Source organism: Macaca nemestrina, chromosome 12 (genome assembly GCF_043159975.1).
Source record: "Macaca nemestrina isolate mMacNem1 chromosome 12, mMacNem.hap1, whole genome shotgun sequence".
Lineage (NCBI taxonomy): Eukaryota > Metazoa > Chordata > Mammalia > Primates > Cercopithecidae > Macaca > Macaca nemestrina.
Window position 1 is genome coordinate 5,861,934 of NC_092136.1, and position 23,956 is coordinate 5,885,889.

A 23,956-nucleotide genomic window follows, 5' to 3' on the forward strand; every position below is an offset into this window, starting at 1 on the left:
TGGGGTTACATGCATGAGCCACCATTCCTGGCCTAAATTTTTTTAATTAAAAAATTTTTTGTACAGACAGGGTGTCCCCATGTTTCCCAGGCTAGTCTCGAACTCCTGGGATCACACGATCCTCTTACCTCAGCGTCCCAGTGTTGGGATTATAGGCTTCAGCCACTGTGCCCAGCCATAAGTGAATTCCAAAATTCTCTTTACCTAGTTTTAAAGAAATGTATCTCGGCCGGGCACAGTGGCTCATACCTGTAATCTCAGCACTTTGGGAGGCGGAGGCGGGCCAATCACTTGAAGTGAGGAGTTTGAAACCATCCTGGCCAATGTCGTGAAACCCCGCCTCTACTAAAAATACAAAACTTAGCCAGTGTGATGGCACACGCCTGTAATCCCAGCTACTCAGGAGGCTGAGGCAGGAGAATCACTTGAACCTGGGAGGTGGAGGTTGTAGTGAGCCAGGATCATGCCACTGCACTGCAGCCTGGGCGATGGAGTGAGACCCATCTCAGAAAAAAAAAAAAAAGGAAATATATCTAATTTGGTTTAACATGTTTACCTCTGTTGCCAGCAGTGGTTTTGAAGCTTAACGTTGGGGTGCTGCTGTAACTTTCAGACTCTTTAGCACTTGGAAGGTGAACTAAGAATAATGGGTACACACTAAGAAATCTGCGTACAGAGCAGGGGACCCCCGGCTTCCTCTGTGAATGGATCAAGGGACCTCCTCCCTAGCATGGCACATTGCTCTTATTTATATTCTGCTTTCCTTGTTGTACATAGCCTGGCAACCCATGCCACTGTCGCTGTTAACAGAGGAAGTTGGGGTTCACTTGTTCATCGTGGTTTTCTTTTGTTGTTTGTTTTAGACAGGGTCTCACTCTGCCACCCAGGCTAGAGTGCAGTGGTGTGATCTTGGCTCACTGCAGCTTCAGCCTCTTGGGCTCAGGGGATCCTCCTACCTCAACCTCCTGAGTAGCTGGGACTATGGGGGAGTGCCACCACACCTGGCTGCTTTTTTGTATTTTTTGTAGAAATGTGGTTTCACCATGTTGCCCAGGCTGGTCTTGAACTCCTGGGCTCAAGCGATCCTCCTGCCTCCGCCTTCCAAAGTGTTGGGATTACAGGCATGAGCCACCACACTCAGGATGGTCATTGTGTTTTTTGTGGGATAAATGCACTGGCATTAGGCAGAGGCTTGGATCGACAACACACCCGCACAAACACATCAGCTGTCATCTCTTTACCCTCAGCATTTCTCCGGAATGTCTAAGTTAAGCTTTAAGACATTGGTCAGATCTTAGAGAACTGGCAGAAAGGAATTTAAATTAAACGTTGGGTCAGATTGCAAATGAAAAAGCTTGAAATATGGGGATGGCCACGTTTTAATATATTTTTGGTTTTTGTTTTGACATGAAAGGATTCTCATCGCTTTGGAAAGCACCTGAAAGAAGCAATGTTTGACATCATCACTTTGTTTGGTCTCAGTTCTAATTCCAAAAAGTAATTCCACTGGAGCTGCTGGGAAGGAAAACGAGCTCTTCTGACGCAAACCAAATGAAAAATAGGCATTAATCCTGATCTTAGTTCGGGATGAATAATTGCTCTGAAAAAAACTCAGAAGTTTTCCTTCCAGAAAATTTGGGTGTTTTTGTTTTCCTAGAACAGTATCTCTACCCCTGTGAAGCGTAACCCCACTACTTCCAGACTTGCCTTCCCTTGGGGGACATTTGACAGAGTCTCCCCTGAAGTCTCCGGATGGGCTTGTGTTTATTAAGGGATGCAAATCGTGTTGAGTTAATGAAGGAATTAGTAGGGTTGTGGCTTCACACACATTGGAATGGAAATGGTGCGCTTTCTCAGTGGCAACCGAAGGCCTCGTGCTTAAGGGCATTTAGCGTCATCCAAGCAGGGTAAACTTTCGTTTTGTTAAAAGAAAAATGTGTTTTTCAAGCTGGTGGTGTCCACAGTCATAGCTAACACATCTGGAATGCACTAACCAAAATGCTGTGCTTTGGAGACCTGCTTTTGTCGCCGTGGGTAACTGTTCCCGTCTGGTCCAGTTGCCTGTGTTTGCCTCTCCACATTTGAAGCAAGCAGCATGCAACGTCTTTAGTTTTACTGAGCTTGTATGTCTTCATGTCTTCACAACCCAGTGCCTTAAAAATGAAAGGCCCTAAACGTAAGGGAGATGGAGTGAAAGATTTATTTTGTGGAGTCTTTGGTCGGAATTGTGGGTGTACTGTTCCCTTCACAATTGACCGAGTATGGATAACCCTACATAAGCATTTGCTACACCCCACCAGCTCCTCCCCCTCAGAAAGACCAGTTCCTTCCCAAGGGCAGCTGTGCCACACTCCCCTCCCGGGACTGCCTTGTTGTCATCATAAGCAACAAAAGGAAGAAACAGGCACTTGTCATAAAAGGGGAGCAAGGGCCGTGATGGTCAGATAATTCACTCAAGAATAAAACATGACGCGTGCCTCAGGAGGATCTCTTCCCCAGAGTGACAGCAAGGAAGGCAGGGCATTGGCCACGGAGCGGGGACCAGCGAGTGAGGAAGGGGAGGGCAGCCCACCGTGGTGAGGAGAGAGCGGCTCCATGACCCCAAGGGATGGCCTTCTCCTCCCACCCGGTGAGGGGGAAGACTCGCAGGAGGGTGATGGAGACAGTATGCCAGCCCACTTTGGTGACCAGCCAGGGTGTCTCGAGTGACGGTGCTAGGTTCACCCAGCCTGTCCTTCAGATAGGAGTGCCTTCACGAAAGCGTCTCATGGACCACAAAGCAATTATGCACTGAGTCATCTTGAGTATTTAATGCAAAAATGAAGCCTCATGGAATGAAATTCCCACTGGCTGTCATGACAAGCTTAGCTGTCCATTGTTTTAAATTGTGTTATTTATTTATTTGACCACTTGGTTCTAGTTGGGCCTGACTCCTTCAGAGTCCTGCACCCCGACAGTACAACAGTGACGGCTCAACTGTTGGAGTCGATGGAAGGTGCTTGCCGGAGAGCACATGCCTTTTTTTTTTTTTTTAAGATGGAGTTTCGCTCTTGTTGCCCAGGCTGGAGTGCAATGGTGCGATCTCAGGTTACGGCAGGCTCCACCTCGCAGGTTCAAGCAATTCTCCTGTCTCAGCCTCCCGAATAGCCAGGATTACAGGCCCCCACCACCACGCCTGGCTAATTTTTGTATTTTTAGTAGAGATGGGGTCTCATCATATTGGTCAGGCTGGTCTTGAACTCCTGACATCAGGTGATCTGCCCGCCTCAGCCTCCCAAAGTGCTGGGATTACGGGCGTGAACCACTGTGCCTGGCCCACATGCATATTTCATGTATGTATACTTTGTGATGTAAAAACACCACCTTTGTGGGCCAAAGATTTTTTTTTCTCCTAAAAACAATAAGAAATGAAAACAAAAGACCAAAAAAAAAAAAAAAAAGGCAGCCAGGCACGGTGGCTCACGCCTGTAATCCCAGCACTTTGGGAGGCCGAGGCGGGCAGATCACGAGGTCAGGAGATCGAGACCGTCCTGGCTAACACAGTGAAACCCCGTCTCTACTAAAAATACAAAAAATTAGCTGGGCGTGGTGGCGGGCGCCTGTATTCCCAGCTACTCAGGAGGCTGAGACAGGAGAATGGCGTGAACCCGGGAGGCGGAGCTTGCAGTGAGCCAAGATCACGCCACTGTACTCCAGCCTGGGCAGCAGAGTGAGACTCCATAAAAAAAAAAAAAAAAGCAAAAACAAAACAACAAAAGTCCCTGATTGTCTGTGGTGTATGAGTCAAGCAGGCTGGGGGATGTAACTCCCTCTGCCCTCGGCAAGAATAGTGCTTCCGTCAAAAGCTGGCAGCCGGCATCAGTCCCTATCAGAGCCAGCTAGATCATGCACTGTTGACCACTGAGCAATCTGTGTTACCGTACAGTTCACATGGGAATTTGAGTGTAGACATGTGAGTGCTTAAACATATTTGGGTTTCTCTCTCAGGTTTTAAATGTTTCAAATGTCATTGTTGCTCATCAGTGCAGTTATCAATGCAATTTTATATTCCTTGAGGGGAGGAAGAGGGTGGTTATTGTACATGTCCAAGGGGGTTGGTAAGAGTATTATCTATTTAATTTAATTTGGAACAAACCATCGTCTTAACACAGCCATGGTTTGAATTTGTTATCTTGGACTGACCGGTGCATGTAAATACAATATGCTCTTTGGATGTAAATCTTAGAAATGCAGTGTGAATGTAGGTTATCATTAAAACATTAACCCCAGTCTACTACAAGATTTGCTTCTGTCTCTTTTGTTATATTAATTAAGGGGATTATAAGTCAAGGACCAAGTTCAGATACTTGAGACAAAGTAGAAAGTCTGAGCATATGGAAACAAGGCCTTGGAGCAGACAGACGTCACCAAGTTCATGTGCTGGGCTGGAAAGAAAAGCCTGTTGATTTTCACTTGCTGTGCATTTATTCATCCATTCCTTTGCCTCAGTGCTGAGAACAGTGCCTGATACATAGTAGATGCTCAATAAATACGTTAAAGGAATGCGAGAATTCCATTGTTCTGTTTTTCTTGAGCACCTGGATTAGGCCGTTCTCACATTGCTATGAAGAAATAGCTGAGACTGGTTAATTTATAAGAGGTTTAATTGGCTCTCAGTTCTGCAGGCTGTACAGGAAGCATGGAGGCATCTGCTTCTGGGGAGGCCTCAGGCAGCTTTTTACTCATGGTGGAAGGCAAAGGGGGAGCAGGCATTCCACATGGCAAAAGGAGACAGAGAGAGGAGGTGCTCTCTTACAACACTTGCAAACAACCAGATCTCACAGGAACTCACACACTCTATGGTGAGGTCAGTAGCAAGAGGGATGTTGCCGTTCATGAGAAACACGTGGCCATGATCCAGTCACTTCCCACCAGGCCCCACCTCCAACATCAGAGATTACCGCTGCATGTGAGATTTGGGTGGGGACACACATCCAAACCATATCAGCACCTGTTCTAGGCACTGGGGAGACAGCAGTGACACCACCAGCTTCTGGCTGTCTCAGTCCATTTTCACATTGCTGTAAAGACCTTCTTGAGACTGGGTAAGTATAAAGAAAAGACAGTCAATTGACTCATAGTTCAGCATGGCTGGGGAGGCCTCAGGAAACTTACAATCACTGCAGAAGGCGAAGGGGGAAGCAAGAAACCTCTTACCTAGCAGCAGAGGAGAGAGAGTGAGGGGGAAGTGCCGAACACTTCTAAACCATCAGATCTTGTGAGAACTCACTCCTTATTACAAGAACAGCATGGGGGAAACCGCCTCCATAATCCATTCACCTCCCACCAGGTCCCTCCCCTGACACAGAGGGATTACAATTCAAGGTGAGATTTGGGTGGGGACACAGAGCCAAACCATATCACAGAGGAAAAAGAGAACAAGCCAACCGGTTGAAGGATCTTAAGTGTTCTGAGGCAAGTAAGAGGGTCATCGGGAGGGGGTGGTAGCTGGCAGGGAGGGTGACCCACTTACAGTGGGGTTGAGCTGAGACCTGAGAGACTCGACGGAGCCAGCCTGGCCAGTGCAGCAGGGCAGCAAGCGTCTAGGAGTAGCAGGTGCAGAGCCTCCAGGCTCGTTGCAACCCGTGGGCGACCCCCACAGGTGGCTGTGTATGCCTGGCATGATGCTATTCAGTAGATATTTGATTCTGATTAGTAAATGAATGAATGGTGCAGCCTTGTGGGTTGCTCTCTTGCTTGGGCTACTCAAGCTATGCATAATTCTTGGGCTCTTCGATTTATTATTTTTATTATTTTTTTTCTGCTTTTGTGAGTGTTCGTTGTTGTTGTTTGTTTTGAGATGGACTTTCGCTCTTTTTGCCCAGGCTGGAGTACAATGGTGCAATCTTGGCTCATTGCAACCTCCGCCTCCTGGGTTCAAGCAATTCTCCTGCCTCAGCCTCACAAGTAGCTGGGATTACAGGTGTGCACCACCACACCTGGCTAATTTTGTATTTTTAGTAGAGACAGGGTTTCACCATGTTGGTCAGGCTGGTCTTGACCTCCTGACCTCAAGTGATCTGCCTGCCTCAGCCTCCCAAAGTGCTGGGATTACAGGCCTGGCCAGGGCTCTTCAATTTATACCAGCTGCCTTCTAGATCCCTGCAATTTGGAAAGACTAAGTTGGATCCTTAGTCCTTCCCTTAAACCCTACTCAAGATGATGTGATTATTCCTGCGATAAAATGAGAGTAAGACCTACACACACACATCTGTATGTAAATACCCAGAGAGAGGGGTGGAGAGATACACAAGACTCAAGTGTGATGGGAATGGTGTGGTGCTCAAAGGGACCGCAGCTTGATCTGTAACATCGGAAGATTTTAGTGGGAGAGTTTGCTAAGAAAAACCTATCTGAACTTTAATCTGAAGAAGCCACTAGAGCTTGCTTTCTGTGGAATCCTGCTCTACAGATGAAATGCCAGGGCACACAGGACGTGGTGCAGCCAAATCTCACTCCTCGTTGCAGTGACACGACCAAAAAGTGGAATTCAAGTGTGTTTGTCAAGTTTGTATGTTGCCTGGAATATATTTTAGGTCATTCACATGGCAGGAATATTCCAACAGTGAGAATTTAATGTCCAAAAATAATTTTTCATATTAGGAAGTCCTGGCTAAGTTCTTTTTGAATGTCTTCAACCTGGTGGCCCAAATATAAGAATTCTCAACCAGGCAAAGTTTTCTTTCTTTTTTTTTTTTTTTTTTAAGACAGAGTCTCACTCTGTTGCCCAGGCTGGAGTGCAGTGGTGCGATCTCAGCTCACTTCAGCCTCCACCTCCCGGGTTCAGGCGATTCTCCTGCCTCAGCCTCCCGAGTAGCTGGGATTACAAGTATGCGCCATCATGCCCAGCTAATTTTTGTACTTTTAGTAGAGATGGGGTTTCACCAAGTTGGCCAGGCTGGTCTCAAACTCCTGACCTCAGGTGATCTGCCCGCCTCAGCCTCCCACAGTGCTGAGTTTACAGGCATGAGCCACCACACCCAGGCCCGGGCAAAATTTTCTTGATTTTTGAATGTTAAATGTACAGCTAAACAGTACGTGGTATTGCTGTGCCTTGGGTACTACCCTTTAAAAACTTAGAAAAGTATTTAATTTTTAAAAGTGAGATTAGAAAGCTGTTTTACATTCTTTATCTTTACCAAAACAGTGCCTGAGTAGACAGTACCTGAGGCTGTCTCCCCAGCACCCACTCCTGCCAGTCCTACGCCCTTTGCAGTTTCTGCCATCACTTGAACTAAACTTTCACCTCTTTTCTTGATTAAACAGTGATATCTATTGACTCCTTAAAGATGAAATAGTTCATTCCCCACCCAAAATTTGAGACTTTCATTGTATTTGTGACTTTTTTTTTTTGAGAGGGAGCCTTGCTCTGTTGCCCAGACTGGAGTGCAGTGGCACAATCTCAGCTCACTGCAACCCCCATCTCCCAGGTTCAAGCCTCAGCCTTCTGTGTAGCTGGGACTACAGGTGTGCGCCACCACACCCAGCTAGTTTTTGTATTTTTTAGTAGAGACTATATATGTTGGCCAGGCTGGTCTCGAACTCCTAACTTCAGGTGATCCACCCGCCTCAGCCTCCCAAAGTGCTGGGATTACAGACGTGAACCACCACGCCCAGCCGTATTTGTGACTTCTATTTCGTGACCAACTCCATCAGTTGCACCTGTAAGCTGCCTCACCAAGGATCGGGAGTGAAAGCGAGGCTGCGAACGTGCAGTGCAAGCCCCTGCCCTCTGTCCACCCGCAGCGTTCCCGGCCGGGATCTGTCCTGAGAGCTCGAGGGTAGTAAAAATTTTATTTTTTTAAATTTTATTGTATTTATTGTTTTGTTTTGTTTTGTTTGAGTTGGAGTCTAGCTCTGTGGCACAGGCTGGAGTGCAGTGGTGGGATCTTGGCTCACTGCAACCTCCATCTCCCGTGTTCAAGTGATTCTTCTGCCTCAGTCTTCCAAGTAGCTGGGATTATAGGGGCGTGCCACCACGTCCACCTAATTTTTGTATTTTTAGTAGAGACGGGGTTTCACCATGTTGCCCAGGCTGGTCTTGAACTCCTGACCTCAAGTAATCCTCCTGCCTCGGCCTCCCAAAGTGCTGGGACTACAGGCGTGAGCAAACACGCCTGGCCAGAAAAATATATTTGAAGCCTAAGGCCAGAAGTCAAGCTAGGCAGTCCCACTTAGCGCTGCCCGAGTCGATGGGGTCCTCAGTTTCCCCACCTGAGCCTGGATTGGCTGAGCCCTGGGAGTGCCTCCCCTGACCCGCTCCGGCAACCGCTGCAGTCCAGGCCCCGCCCCTCGCGACTCCTTCTCCGCCCACCCCAGACCACGCCCACCATCCTCCCTGGCCCCGCCTTTACCGCCCCCACCTCGACTCCGCCCCACGCCCAGGCCCCGCCCACTCCCCGGGCGCCTCTTCCCCTCCCCCAGGGTTCCTGCCCCCTCACCCTGCCCCCTTCTCCAACCGCCAACGGCCGCCTGCGCCTGAGGCCCGGCCCGCGCCTTATCCCGCTCTCTCCGCGCCGCGGCAGCCCGGGCGGCCCCAGGTGCGTCCCTCCGAGGAGGCCTGACCGGGCGGCCCCCGGGCTGGGCCTCGGCTCTGCAGGCGGGGATGGGGGCTGCCGGGCCTGGTCGGGCCCCTGCGGGTGGGCGGAGGGCGGTGGGCGAGGGTGCCCCTCACCTGGCCCTCCCTCCCCTGGCCCTTCGTCCCCTGGCCGCGCCTCTCCTGGCCGCCCCTCACCTGGTCACCCCTCACCTTGACGCCCTCACCTGGCCGCCCCTCGCCTGACCCCCACCCCGGCCATCCCTCTCCTGGCTGCCCCTCCCCTCGTCGCCCCTCCCCTCGTCGCCCCTCCCCTCGTCGCCCCTCCCCTCGTCGCCCCTCCCCTCGTCGCCCCTTACCTGGCCGCCCCTTACCTGACTCCCCTGGCCGCTCCTCACCTGGTCGCCCCTCACCTGACCCCCTCCCTGGCCGCCCTCACCTGACCCCTCACCTGACCCCCTCCCTGGCCGCCCTCACCTGACCCCTCACCTGACCCCCTCACCTGGTCGCCTCTCACCTGGCCGCTCGTCATCTGGTCGCCCCTCACCTGACCCCCTCACCTGACCCCCTCACCTGGTCGCCCCTCACCTGGTCACCCCTCCCCTGGCCGCTCGTCATCTGCTCCCCCCAATCGCCCCTCCCCTGACCCCCTCACCTGGCCCCCGTTCACCAGGCCGCCCCCTCCCCTAGTCGCCCCTCACCTGGTCCCCTCCCCTGGCCGCCCCTCCCTTGGCCGCCCCCTCCCCTCGGCCGCCCCCTCCCCTCGGCCGCCCCCTCCCCTCGGCCGCCCCCTCCCCTCGGCCGCCCCCTCCCCTCGCCCCCCCCTCCCCTCGCCCCCCCCTCCCCTCGCCCCCTCTCCTGACCGCCCCTCCCCTCGCCCCCTCTCCTGACCGCCCCTCCCCTGGCCCCCTCCCCTTGCTGCCTCTCACCTGGCCGCGTGTTGTAGGTGCGCGGCCCCCGCCGTCCCGCTCCGCCGCCCTGCGCCATGGAGGAGGGCCCTCTGCCGGGTGGGCTGCCCAGCCCCGAGGATGCGATGGTGACGGAGCTCTTTAGCCCCGAGAGTCCGTTCGTTTCGGAGAACATTGGCCTGAAGGCCCCCGTGAAGCACGAGGAGGACGAGTTCCACGTCTTCAAAGATGCGTACCTGGGCCCGGCGGACCCTAAGGAGCCTCTCCTACACGCGTTCAACCCCCCGCTGGGCGCCGACTGCAAGGCCCAGGTCAAGGCGAAGCTCGCAGCGGGCGACAGCGACGGCGGGGACCTCCTCGGGGAGTACCCCGGGATCCCTGAGCTCAGCGCGCTGGAGGACGTTGCGCTCCTGCCGACCCCGCAGCCGCCCGCCTGCAACGTGCACTTCCTGTCCTCGCTGCTGCCCCCGCACCGCAGCCCGGCGGTGCTGCCCCTGAGCGCCTGGGTCCGGGAAGGAGCCGCCCACCCGGGCGTCCGGGTGATCCCAGTAAGAACCACCTGGGGAATGGGCACAACTCCCCTTCCATCCCTTCCCCAACCCATCTGAGGCTGCTGGTCTACCCCAGCATTTCCCTCTCCAAGCATTTTCCCTGGTGACACCGCACACAGCCCACCGGAATCACTGATTTTCGGCAGATCGTATACTCTTTTTCCTCTTCCTAATCCAACATGCATCGACCCAGCCAAGCCCTTCCCCCTGGAGGGGATTCTGCCCTGCACCAGTCGTCCAAAGTTGACCTAACCATGCAGATAGCGGGCAACAAAAAAAGAGGGGGAAAGCTAGGACGTGTGTTCCCTTGGGCCCTGTTGCTATCCTTGGCTTAAGGAGAGAGGCTCGCTTTCTGCTGATAACTGTTGTCTGTGAAAACAAACGCAATGTGGTGGAGGGTTGGCGTGTTTGCATCTTGCTTTTTTTTTTTTTTTTTTCTTTAACTTTACCAGTCTTGGAATCCATAGCACGGACTCAGAGTTAATACTTGGATTTTCCAAGCCTTGAAGTCAAGATGTGAGATCTTCCCTTTGCTAAGAAGTAATAGCTCTTCAAGCATATGTGATGTAAATCAGAGCCTAAAGAAATGCTTGCCAGCTCTCAGTCGACTGCCCTGTCTAGCTGTAGATGACCACTGATAATTTTCCGCTTTGTTCTTGCTAAAACTAATGAGTTTTCAAACGAAACAAAGGGTCCCAGGAAAATGTGTTCTTGACCCCTCAAAAAGGACCCAACTCAGAAAACTAGACCACTCATCCGTTAGGTCATTTTAGTAAGTTGTAGATGAAGCGTCTGTGGGACACAATGCTTGAGTCAGTGTTGAGATGGCTGGAGCCTGACCCTGTATCATAAGCCAGAGCAGCAGGAGCTTGGATTTCTGCTCTTCTGGTTTTCTGTTATGGTAATTGCCACTGCTTAGTGTGCAGGAAAAGGATGGGCGGAGGCTGGGGCGTCCACTGACCTCTGTCCTCAGAGGAGCCATAGAGCTCACCAGTCCCCCCAGCCTTCTCCCAGGACAGAGGTCTTCCTCACAACCTTTCTCAGAGGGCTTGAAATGTTAGGAACTGCATTTTGCTGCCCAGCCAGACTCCTGTCCAGTGCCTCCTGCCGGTAGGTCCTAGCTTGCCTCATTTCCTCACAGAGTGGAGTCAGAAAGCATTAATCAGAACAAGGAAGATAGTACAAAAATTAACCGGACGTGGTGGCGCACATCTGTAATCCCAGCTACTCGGGAGGCTGAGGCAGGAGAATTGCCTGAACCCGGGAGGCGGAGGCTGCAGTGAGCGGAGATTGCACCACTCACTGCACTTCAGCCTGAGCGACAGAGTGAGACCCTGTCTTAAAAAACAAAACACACAAAAGAGGATTCTCTGATGTTAAAGATAGTAAAATTTCTTTAATGTAATCCAATTTTAAGAGATTGCTGGTTTGACAAACTAAAGGACAGACTTTGCTTTTTAAATTTTTATTGACTGCTTTTTGATTCATTAATAAAATGGACCAGGTACAGCACTGACATGTTTATCATTAAACAGAATAGAATTATTTTCAGTAAATATTCAGGATCAATTGCTAATTTCCTTTTTCTAGAAATTCATTGCCACATGTTGACCTTTGTTTTGAAAGGTCAGAAATGGAATTTTAGTATAAGTAGTTCAGATATTAGTTGCATAGGGCTGAGGAAATGATATATTCATTATAGTAGTATTTGGTGATTACAGGGAGATAAGTTAAATCTAAACTGGGATGATGTGCATAGCTCATCTCCCAAAGCAGCAAGTAGAAGAAAATTTTAAATTGTCTATATTTCTATGAAATTTGCAATATCTAAATAAAGCTACTTAAAATATAGCTAAACTTTATCTCTTTTAAGATTTATACCTAGATGCTAGTCTGCTGTGCTGAGTAAGTTGCCCATACATGGGAAATATGATTTGTTTGGGCCTCTGATTTTACTGGGCTACACAAGCTCCAATTTGAGTCAAGATCTGCATTTTGGAAGATACCCACTCTGTGATTTTTATTTGAGGTCTTTAGTATGTTACCTTAGAGCCACCATCTTTTTGGAAGAACTCTATGGCCTGCCTTCTGGCCTTTGGGGAGCCCCACTGTCCTCTGGTCCAGGCAACTGGGGCAAGTGCAGGTGGAGGAGGAGGGGAGGGGAGGGAGGATGCAAAGTGTGGGTTTCCCAGTCCTTCTCACATTCCTACAGATTGTAAAAAGCAGCATCCCAATTTTGAAACAATCCTGATTGTAATTTTTTTTAACCACGAGGATTCTTACTTTTAAAAATTATATTGATTTTCAGTATGATCCCTGTATTTCTCCACGATTTTGGTAATTTTGTCATCGGGTTGACAATTGTTACAGAAGATAGCTTGAAAACAAAGCTGGCAGCCAGCCCCTACTCTCCACCGTTTCATATTCGTTATTGTCCTATTAAGGCAGGAAAGGGCTACTACCTAATTACAAATCTTAGTATAAACATATCATAAATCATACTAAAATGCTACCAAGGATTTGGGGCTTTTTGAGGAAAAAAACAATTGACTAGAACATCTAATTCAAACTACTGAACATGCTGGAAGAATGTGTGATGGGGCTGGGCGCAGTGGCTCACACCTGTAATCCCAGCGCTTTGGGAGGCCGAGGCAAGTGGATCACCTGAGGTCAGGAGTTCAAGACCAGCCTGGCCACCGCAGTGAAACCCCATGTCTATTGAAAATACAAGAATTAGCCAGGCATGGTGGTGTGAGCCTGTAATCCCAGCTACTCGGGAGGCTGAGGCAGGAGAATTGCTTGAACCCAGGAGGTGGAGGTTGCAGTGAGCTGAGATCGCAGCACTGCATTCCAGCCTTGGTGACAGAGCGAAACTTCGTCTCAAAAAAAAAAAAAAAAAAAAGTGTGATGAAAGGGCAGCATTTTAGGTGACTTGAAGGAAGAGCAGGCCTTCAGCTCAGAGTCGGGGGCTGTGAAGCAGCATGAGAGGCAGACAACCAGCGGGGGACTCTTCTCAGTTACTTAGGTGTATTTTTAAAGTACCACATGAAAATCACATCTCCACACCTTATGGGCAGGTGGTTTTGGTCCTTGGAGTCCTCAGTCCCCAGGGAGGTGGGTCAGATGATTTGTTGCCCCTTCTTGTTGCCCACCCCCCTACCAGGGAGAAATCCATAGTTTCAGAAGCACCAGTGAGGAAGAGGCACTAAGTAAGGGTGCTCTTTTCTTTAAAATGTAACTTTTACGCCGGGCACGGTGGCTCAAGCCTGTAATCCCAGCACTTTGGGAGGCCGAGGCGGGTGGATCACGAGGTCAGGAGATCGAGACTATCCTGGCTAACATGGTGAAACCCCGTCTCTACTAAAAATACAAAAAACTAGCCGGGCGAGGTGGCGGGCGCCTGTAGTCTCAGCTACTTGGGAGGCTGAGGCGGGAGAATGGCATGAACCCGGGAGGCGGAGCTTGCAGTGAGCTGAGATCCGGCCACTGCACTCCAGCCTGGGCGACACAGCGAGACTCCGTCTCAAAAAAAAAAAAAAAAAGTAACTTTTACTTATAACTGAGATTTCAATTTTCTAGATTATGCAACTGCAAGAGCCAGTGTCCACCATGTGGTCTTTAAAATAATGATTGCTTTTTTTAGGTTGAAATCAAGGAAGCAGGTGGTACTATTACAAGTAACAATCCAGAAGAAGCCACTTTCCAGAATCTTCTTGCTCAGGAATCCTGTTGCAAGTTCCCATCATCCGAGGAACTAGAGGACGCCTCCTGCTGTTCTCTTAAGAAAGATTCCAACCCAATGGTAATTATGCGAAAGAAGATGTGTAGGACTAACATTGTACTAAATGCTGGACCCCATCATTACTAAGTCAACATCATTTCACTCGTTATTTTTCATTTCATGTATGTGTTGTGTCAGCATTTTTTATTGTCTCATTAGCAAAACAGGGACATCAGCTACAGCCTTTCACATCTCACCTCCAAGATTCTCATTTCAAGTCCATCTTAGCAAATCAAACAAAGATGAGGACATTGCTGTATTCATTAAGAACAGCGAGCACAACTCGCATCAGTTAGTGCAGTGCTGGGGTCGGGGACTGCAGCTGAGCCTCGTGGTTTGACATATTGGTGTGGGGCGCCCTGCTTCCTTCATGCCCCAGTCTCTCATGATAACAGGTAACACTTGTATAGGGTATGTAATCAGTAACAACTGTGGTTTATGTCATATTTTTGCACCTTTATTTAATCCTAACAACTCTGTAGGATAGACATTATTTTTATCCCCACTTTATGGGTAAGAAACAGAGATGTTACATCATTTACATTGGTCTTCATAGTTAAGTGGTGCATCTAGGACTCCAGATCTCACGTGGCAAGGACTAGGTATGGGGGGAGTCGCCCACAGCATTCCTTTAGCAAAGCGCCCAGAGTCCAAATAACCCATCATTGCCTTTCCCCCAGCAAGTCTTTATTCCTAGAAATGAGGCCCTTGCCCTAAGGCATAGACGTTAACAAGCAAATACTTGAAAATGAGCCCGTCAGGAGTTTTTCTTAGCTGTGGTGCACGCTAGCATTCGCCTCTCCGTCGGTGGTTCTATTTGGGGCTATGGGTTCTGATAGCAGTTTTTCCAGGACCCTAAAAGCAGGTCAGCAGGATGAGAACTCTCCGACTCCCCCAGACAGCAGAGTGATGTTAGCACATTCCCCAGAGGGCAGGGCAGAGGCTCCCATGTGAGTAGGGCCCAGGAGTGTGCAGTAGAGGCAGGTCTGTAGAGTTCACTCTGAGCCTTTCCTGTGTGTCAGTGTGTGTGAGTGTGTGTGTGTGTGCGCGCGTGTGTGTAGCTGTAACTTTATCCTCCAAATACAAATACAACTCCAATTGAACGTGAATGCTGGCCTCTCATCAAATGTCAGGATGATGTGGAGTTTTGACCCAGTGACCACAATAGGTCCTATGTGTATTACTTTGATAACATTGGTCCTTTATGGTTCTTTGGGTTCTCCTATCTATATTATAAGCAACTTAAGTGTATAAAAAGCACAGCTGCTCTGTATAGTTGTGGTTCTACCAGCAGAATTGGAAGCTGTGTGCAGGCAGAAGCCGCAGCATCTCTCGCCTTTCTATCCCCACATGCCACGGCCTGGAGCAGGGCACACAATGAGTTTCCTCAGTGCTTTTGCTTGCTGGGTAGACCCACCTGGCTTGTGACCATTTATTTATGGTCAGTATCCAAAGAGGGGTCTGACAGTGCTCCTCAGGCCCAGGCAGATCGATGTGACTTCTTAGAACTTTACAGTTCTTGGATTAACCTTTCTAAGCTGTACTTGTAGGAAATAAAATAGATGTGTTTTTAAAACCCCATGTGTTAAATAATGACGTGTGTGTGGGAGGAAAGAACAGCTGGAGTAAAATTAGAGAGGATTTTAAGTGCATGCCCAGGGACTCAGAGACATGCCACTAGGGCCTCAGTGCCCACTGGGTCTGAATGGGCTGGGGCTCAGCAGAGCAGCACCCTCTTCTGCTCATGTCAGTGGTGAAGTGAGGACAAGGCAAAGGAAGCTCTGGGGCATGGCTACCTGATTCCCTAACTAAATCTTGACAGTCAGACACCTGTGGAGAAAGATATGCACAGAAACTTTTTTCCGTTAGCATACTGAACGCATCTCAGGAAACATTTCTGGGGTTGTTTTTTCTGTTGTTGTTTTGTTTTGTTGGTTTTTTGCCCTTTGGTGTCTCCAAAGAGCATGTTAGTGTAGAGTAAGAAATCAAAAACAGATCTATAGTTTTCTATCTTCCATTAAAACGTAACTTCTGGATTAAGGCTATTTTTTCAGATTCAAGTTTATTTAAGTTCATTATTACTGGAATTATGTTTCAAAAATGAAACTTGATCATTCTTTTTCATTTTAGGTGATATGCCAATTGAAAGGGGGCACACAAATGCTGTGTATAGACAATTCTGGAACAAGAGAACTAAAAGCACTCCATTTGGTTCCTCAGTATCAAGATCAAAACAATTATCTACAGTCAGGTACAAAGTTAATAAAAAAACTATGTCATATATGTAAGTTGGTAAATGAATATGTTTGGCTTTGTATATAAAGTAAAATGGCAACCAGGATATATTTTTTCTGTGGGTATCAATAGTTTTTTTTTATTATTATACTTTAAGTTCTAGGGTACATGTGCACAACATGCAGGTTTGTTGCATATGTATACATGTGTCATGTTGGTGTGCTGTACCCATTAACTCGTCATTTACATTAGGTATATCTCCTAATGCTATTCCTCCCCCCTCCCCCACCCCACGACAGGCCCCAGTGTGTGGTGTTCCCCACCCTGTGTCCAAGTGTTCTCATTGTTCAGTTCCCACCTATGAGTAAGAACATGCGGTGTTTGGTTTTCTGTCTTTGCAATAGTTTGCTCAGAATGATAGTTTCCAGCTTCATCCATGTCCCTGCAAAGGACATGAACTCATCCTTTTTTATGGCTGCATAGTATTCCATGGTGTATATGTGCCACATTTTCTTAATCCAGTCTGTCATTGATGGACATTTGGGTTGATTCCAAGTCTTTGCTATTGTGAATAGTGACACAATAAACATATGTATGCATGTGTCTTTATAGCAGCATGATTTATAATCCTTTGGGTATATACGCAGTAATAGGATGGCTGGGTCAAATGGTATTTCTAGTTCTAGATCCTTGAGGAATTGCCACACTGTCTTCCACAATGGTTGAACTAGTTTACAGTCCCACCAACAGTGTAAAAGTGTTCCTATTTCTCCACATCCTCTCCAGCACCTGTTGTTTCCTGATTTTTTAATGATCGCCATTCAAACTGGTGTGGGATGGTATCGCATTGTGGTTTTGATTTGCATTTCTCTGATGGCCAGTGATGATGAACACTTTTTCTTTTTCTTTTTTTTTCTTTTTTCTTTTTTTTTGAGACAGAGTCTTGCTCTCTCTCCCAGTCTGGAATGCAACTCCCAGTCTGGAATGCCATCTCGGCTCACTGCAAGCTCTGCCTCCCGGGTTCACGCCATTCTCCTGCCTCAGCCTCCCGAATGGCTGGGACTACAGGCGCCCGCCACCACACCCAGCTAATTTTTTGTATTTTTAGTAGAGATGGGGTTTCACTGTGTTAGCCAGGATAGTCTCAATCTCCTGACCTCATGATCCACCCACCTCAGCCTCTCAAAGTGCTGGGATTACAGGCATGAGCCACTGCGCCTGGCCATGGTGAGCACTTTTTCATGTGTGTGTTGGCTACGTAAATGTCTTCTTTTGAGAAGTGTCTGTTCATATCCTTCACCCACTTTTTGATGGGGTGGTTTGATTTTTTCTTGTAAATTTGTTTAAATTCTTTGTAGATTCTGGATATTAGCCCTTTGTCTGATGGGTAGATTGCAAAAATTTTCTCCCATTCTGTAGGTTGCCTGTTTACTCTGATGGTAGTTTCTTTTGCTGTGCAGAAGCTCTTTACTTAATTAGATCCCGTTTCTCAATTTTGGCTTTTATTGCCATTGCTTTTGGTGTTTTAGACAGTGAGCAGTGAATTCCTATGTCCTGAATGGTATTGCCTAGGTTTTCTTCTAGGGTTTTTATGGTTTTAGGTCTGACATTTAAGTCTTTAATCCATCTTGAATTAATTTTTGTATAAGGTGTAAGGAAGGGATCCAGTTTCAGCTTTCTACATATGACTAGCCAGTTTTCCCAGCACCATTTATTAAATAGGGAATCCTTTCCCCATTTCTTGTTTTTGTCAGCTTTGTCAAAGATCAGATGGTTGTAGATGTGTGGTATTTTTTCTGAGGCCTCTGTTCTGTTCCATTGGTCTATATCTCTGTTTTGGTACCAGTACCATGCTGTTTTGGTTACTGTAGCCTTGTAGTATAGTTTGAAATCAGGTAGTGTGATGCCTCGATTATGTGAAGAAAGTCATTGGTAGCTTGATGGGGATGGCATTGAATCTATAAATTACCTTGGGCAGTATGGCCATTTTCACGATATTGATTCTTCCTATCCATGAGCCTGGAATGTTCTTACATTTATTTGGGTCCTCTTTTATTTCATTGAGCCGTGGTTTATAATTCTCCTTAAAGAGGTCCTTCACATCCCTTGTAAGTTGGATTCCCAGGTATTTTATTTTCTTTGAAGCAATTGTGAATGGGAGTTCACTCATGATTTGACTCTCTGTTTGTCTGTTATTGGTGTATAGAAATGCTTGTGATTTTTGCACATTGATTTTGTATCCTGAGACTTTGCTGAAGTTACTTATCAGCTTAAGGAGATTTTGGGCTGAGACGATGGGGTTTTCTAAATATACAATCATGTCATCGGCAAAAAGAGACAATTTGACTTCCTCTTTTCCTAGTTAAATACCCTTTATTTCTTTCTCCTGCCTGATTGCCCTGACCAGAACTTCCAACACTGTGTTGAACAGGAGTGGTGAGAGAGGGCATCCCTGTCTTGTGCCAGTTTTCAAAGGGAATGCTTCCAGTTTTTGCCCATTCAGTATGATATTGGCTGTGGGTGTGTCATAAATAGCTCTTATTATTTTGAGATACATCCCATCAATACCTAATTTATTGAGAGTTTTTAGCAGGAAGGGCTGTTGAATTTTGTCGGAGACCTTTTCTGCATCTATTGAGATAATCATGTGGTTTTTGTCTTTCGTTCTGTTTATATGATGGATTGCGTTTATTGATTTGTATATGTTGAGCCAGCCTTGCATCCCAGGGATGAAGCCAACTTGATCATGGTGGATAAGCTTTTAGATGTGCTGCTAGATTTGGTTTGCCAGTATTTTATTGAGGATTTTTGCATCGATGTTCATCAGGGATATTGGTCTAAAATTCTCTTTTTTTGTTGTATCTCTGCCAGGCTTTGGTATCAGGATGATGCTGGCCTCATAAAATGAGTTAGGGAGGATTCCCTCTTTTTTTATTGATTGGAATAGTTTCAGAAGGAATGGTACCAACTCCTCTTTGTACCTTGGCAACCAGGATATTAAATAGGAAATTTGGCAAACCTCGTAGTCCATATTAGTAAGCTAAGAATAGAAAAAAATATATATCTACAGACTAATTTTTATACCATGTAGTGACTCTCAAATTCTTGGATAGCTGTGCTTCATGTCACCTAGCTGCTAAGAGCTTTGTGATCCTAACAGGTGACGACTCAGACCGACACTGCGTTGTTATGAATTCCACAAGTAGGTGCCTCGATATGCCTAGATTGAAACATCAGCCTTTCCCAGTCTGACCTGATGGGTTGACTTCAGGTGTGGTATAAAACACCTACATTTTAATGTAAACATTTCAGTGTAATCAGTGAGAACTGTCATTCTGCTTTAATCACCATGAGTTCTGAAATAAAGGATTTGTCTGACATTCATTCTAAGAAATTCATTCTTATCTAAGAAACTTTCTTTAACCTGGCACAATAATAAGAAATGACCTGTAAGTACTTGATTGTTCTAAAATGCCTTATGCATGATTAGAGAAAGAATAAATGACATATTTTAGGATTGTGTTTAACAAAAGTGAGATGCTAATTCTTAAAAACTAGGCCTCTCTGTGGGGACTGCATATGATCACATTACCCTTGATCTTGAGTTAAGGAGAATATTCATTGCCAGATGATTCACTGACCTTGCCTATAACTTGAAACCAATAGCAAATCCAGATGTAGTTTCATTGGCCTTTGAAGTCCAGGGCAAAAAGACGAAGCATGACTCCCTATTTCCCCGTTGCATCCTGATTGTCTCCCTATCCAGAGACAGAAGAAATATCCTCAAGACATTGAGTTTTTCACAGCAAAGAAGCTGAGATTGGGGCTTTGGCCTCATCTCCTATAGGTCCATGCTGCATCTCTGATCTCTACAATCAGTGAGAAGGTCTTTCCTGCTCCCCTTCCTCCTGGCACATGACAAAATTCTAGTGCCTTAAGGTCTGCAGGAGGAGAGGGTTTATATAGTGTTTTCCAGTTCAATTATCATATATATAATCATACCCCCCCCACTCGCGTCTCCTTTGTTACACTGTGCACATATTAAACATCACCATAAAGTATGTGCATCCTGTTGCCTGCGTCTGAGTTTCCTCACTCAAAGGATGCCTAGGCCTGGAGAAGGAAAAGTGTTCAGGTGCTTCAGGAGAGTAAGACACATTTCTCCTTCTGCTTGAACTCATGAGCACAGAGGCTTACACACCCTTAGTGTCTCAAGAATGTTTTTCACAGCACTTGTAAACCAAATAAATACCTATCAGTTCCAGTACTAAGTAGTTTAGTCTAAATAGCTTAGTAAGTATTTATATCCAACCACTTAGTAACCACTTGAAAAAAATACACATAAATCGAAAGTAGTGCCAGCTGCGGAGGCTCACACCTGTAATCCCAGCACTTTGGGAGGCCGAGGCAGGTGACTCACTTGAGCTCAGGAGTTCAAGACAAGCCTGGGTACCATGGCGAAACCCTGTCTCTACAAGAAATACCAAAAAAATGAGCTGGGCTTGGTGGTGTGCACCTGTTGTCCCAGCTCACTGGGGGACTGAGGTGGGAGAATTGCTTGAGCCCAGAAAGTTGAGGCTGAGGCTGCAGTGAGCCAAGATCGCACTCTAGCCTGGGTGACAAAGTGAGACCCTGTCTCAAAAAAAAAAAAAAAAAAAAAAAAAAAGTAGTTCCTGTGGTATCCAATAGATGTCCCCGGGCTTTCTTTAAAACATAAAATACCAGCCTGGAATGCTTGCTCACGCCTGTAATCTCAGCACTTTGTGAGACCAGGCCGGAGGATTGCTTGAGCCCAGTAGTTCAAGACCAGTCTGGTCAATGGGGCGAGACCCTGTCTCTACAAAAAATGAAAACATTAGCCAGGCATGGTGGCACAGGCCTGTGGTCTCAGCTACTTGGGAGGCTGAGGCAGGAGAATCACTTGAGCCTGGGGTGTCAAGGCTGCAGTGAACCATGGTAGTGCCACTGCACTCCACCCTGGGCAACAGAGCGAGACCCTATCTGAAAAAAGCAAAAAAAAAAAAAAAAAAAAAGGAAAAAGAAAAGAAAAGATAAAATATCCAGTGAAGCTGGGTATATCTATAGGCCCAACTACTTGGGAGGCTGAGGCAGGAGGATTGCTTGAGCCCAGGAGTATGAAGCCAGCCTGGGCAACATAGCAAGACCCTATCTCAAAAAAATGTTTTAATCCAGTGCTGCCTAGTGAGTTTGCTGTGGCACCGCAGGTCACCTTGGCACACAATTTGGGGACCAGAGCACTAACAATATTGTTTTAGTCTAGTAGACTATCCCTGGAAGCTCAGATCAAATAGCTTTATGACCATCTCTCCCAAAAAAGAAAAGAAAAATGGGTGCATTAAGTAAAATACTGACTTGAAAGGTTTTAGAGAATAAAAAATGTTAACTAGGATCAAGATAAAGTGGAAATAACTTTGCACAGGATACATCCATAATAGACTTTTGCACTTTCTTTTATGTGTAAGTGGAAGAGAAATGATAGATGCTACAATTAATTTTTAATTGTCTTCCTTACAGATGTCCCTAAACCAATGACTGCTTTAGTAGGGAGATTTTTGCCAGCATCAACAAAATTAAATCTCATTACACAACAAGTGAGTCATTATTTTAATTTAAAAAATACAATTGTGCATTATTGTCTCTTAAAATTTTGATTGTTATGGTTGGAATTACTCAGGAAATATAATTTATTTTCCATTTAGAAGTCAACAGTGAAATACTTTCTAAGTGTTCAGTCCCTGCCCCACTGTGTCAGACACTGTAGCCTGGAGTCAGTCTCGGACACGACTATTCTTCACCAACTTGATGAAGCCGTCTTGCCCTTTCCTGCAGCGTCCAGACCGGCATTCCAGCACACTTGCTAACTTGTCCTCTGTGGCCCCACTAGCAGGATATTCCACCTCCTTGGTCCAGAACACTCCTCACCCTCCTCAGTGTTATGGAAATACTTTTTTAAAGTTTGCTTTTACCATCACACCATGATATGCATATATTACATATAAGAGGACAAATACGCTCTTTTTCTCGAGTCTTGCTATGGAGTGTCACTTCCCCAGAAGAGCATTTCCTAACTCCCCAGCATAGACCTCCAGCCGTGGTCACAGTGCCGCCTCTTGCTCTGCGCGGCACTCTCACTGGCTTGCGTTTTGTGGTTGGTTGGTTTATCTGCATCCACCCATGAGAATGCAGGCTCCATGGAGGCAGAGGCCATGTGTGTCTCGTTCATCTCTGTAAACTGAGAATCAGCACAAAGCCTGGCCCATGTAGGGCACCCACTCACCCTTCAATAAGGACGGTCACTGATCTGTAAGCTAATTGAACCCCAGAAAACAAAACACACAACTCTACCCTCCTGCAGCTTACATTTTAGTGCAGGAGATAGACAATTAGCAAATCTAATAAAGAAGCCAATTACATCATATGTTAGGAGAGCAGAGGAAGGGGGTTGGGGGGGATGGGGATTTGATGGGGAAAAAGGCTAGCTGCAGGTTTAAAAAGGGTGATCATGGCTCCGTTGTGAAGGTGACATTTGAGCAAAGCCTTTAAAGAGATGAGGCAATGAGCCATGTGAAGCAAGCTGTGGAACATCCCAGGCGGGCCTTGGATAGGGTCATGCCTGCTGTGGTCGCAGCAAGGAGGCCACTGGGCCTGGGATAGTGTGAGCTAGGGAAGTAGGGCAGGGAAGAAGTCAAGACATTGGAAGAATTATGGCTTCCACTCTAAAGAGGGGCTGGCGGGGAGGAGGGGTCAAGGAGAAAGGTGAGCCTGTTTTGGCAATAATCTCGGGGAGAGACGATGGCTCAGATCAGGTGGTGGCAGTGGAGGTGGCAAGAAATAGCTTCTGGGGATACTTTGAAGGTTGAGCCAACAGGATTTGCTGATGGATTGGATGTAGTATGTGAGAGAAAGAGAGGAGTCAAGGATGCCCCCAAGATTTTCAGCCTGGTTGATTGGAGAGATGGAGTTTCCACCAACAGAGATGAGATGGTACAAGTTTTTCAAAGGTGTCCAGGAGTTCCATTTGGATATATTAAATTTGGGATGCCTCAGAAGATGTCGTATAGGAGTTTAGAGTGAGGAAGGGCTAGGCAGGAGGGCTGAGATTGGGAGTCCTAGTATATAGACAGTACTGAAAGCCATGTGCATAGATGAGATCTCAAAGGGAGTGAGTGTAAATTGAGTTAGATATTTGTTGAGTTAGTGAGTAAATACTTCTCAAGTGATATATTGGCCAAGAGAAAAGAGAGTATTATCAGTGCAGGAGGTGAGTGTAAGCCGGGATCTGGCGAGCACCAAGGTGGAGTCTGTGTTGGAACCTCATAGAACCCTCCTACCTGCTGGCCCCCTCCAAGCTGCTGGCCTTCCTTTCTCTGCTGTTTCAGCCACCAGTCCAGAAGGCACACACTGCACTTGCTCTTTCACCTCTAAGACCTTGCATAAGAAACATCCGTTTGGCCACAACTTGCTGTCTCTTCACCTTCCCCCAGCTTTCCTTGACTGTTTGTTATCGTCCCCATTTTGGCCCCTTATCCAGCATGGATCTCAAGGACAATTCTTTTAGCAATGCATTTGCTGCTCCCCGAGAATCCTTTGCTTCCTTGCCAGACCCCAGTTCTATATATTCTTTGGAGCGTTACCACCCAAAGTGTGGTGCATGGAGTAGAACTGTTGGGATCACCTGGGAGCTTGTTAAGAAGTGCAGAACCTCAGGTTCCACCCCAGACCTGAGATTCAGACCCCCTGGATCAGATCTGCATTTTCATAAGGACCCTGGATGACTTGTGCACACAGCAGAGTCTGAGAAGCCCTTCCTCCAAGTTGACTTCCTTCACTCCAAGAGGACCAAACATTGCTGAAGAAACCTGTGGATTCCAGCATAAAGTTGCCC

General features: G+C 47.1%; 2 protein-coding genes and 1 long non-coding RNA gene across 8 annotated transcripts in view; 2 read left to right on the top strand and 1 right to left on the bottom strand.

The window, feature by feature from the left end:
- LOC105469713 (carnitine palmitoyltransferase 1A) overlaps positions 1 to 4,279 on the top strand; it is an 82,752-nt gene extending 78,473 nt beyond the window's left edge. The window contains exon 19 of the mRNA XM_011721144.3: positions 1,415 to 4,279. Within this exon, the coding sequence (XP_011719446.1) occupies positions 1,415 to 1,501 (87 nt within the window). The 3' untranslated portion in view covers positions 1,502 to 4,279. The remainder of the gene's footprint in view (positions 1 to 1,414) is intronic.
- Positions 4,280 to 7,830: 3,551 nt separating this feature from the next.
- LOC139357413 (uncharacterized) lies at positions 7,831 to 9,635 on the bottom strand. The gene is made up of 2 exons (XR_011610444.1): positions 9,505 to 9,635; positions 7,831 to 8,025 (listed from the first exon to the last, which is right to left on the bottom strand). It is a non-coding gene; the product is annotated as an uncharacterized lncRNA (long non-coding RNA).
- LOC105469712 (testis expressed metallothionein like protein) overlaps positions 9,561 to 23,956 on the top strand; it is a 62,552-nt gene continuing 48,156 nt past the window's right edge. For all 6 annotated transcript variants that reach the window (XM_071074135.1, XM_071074132.1, XM_071074136.1 and 3 more), the window contains exons 1-4: positions 9,561 to 10,031; positions 13,678 to 13,836; positions 15,946 to 16,066; positions 21,586 to 21,662. In XM_071074135.1, coding sequence (XP_070930236.1) covers positions 9,561 to 10,031; positions 13,678 to 13,836; positions 15,946 to 16,066; positions 21,586 to 21,662 — 828 coding nt within the window. The remainder of the gene's footprint in view (positions 10,032 to 13,677; positions 13,837 to 15,945; positions 16,067 to 21,585; positions 21,663 to 23,956) is intronic.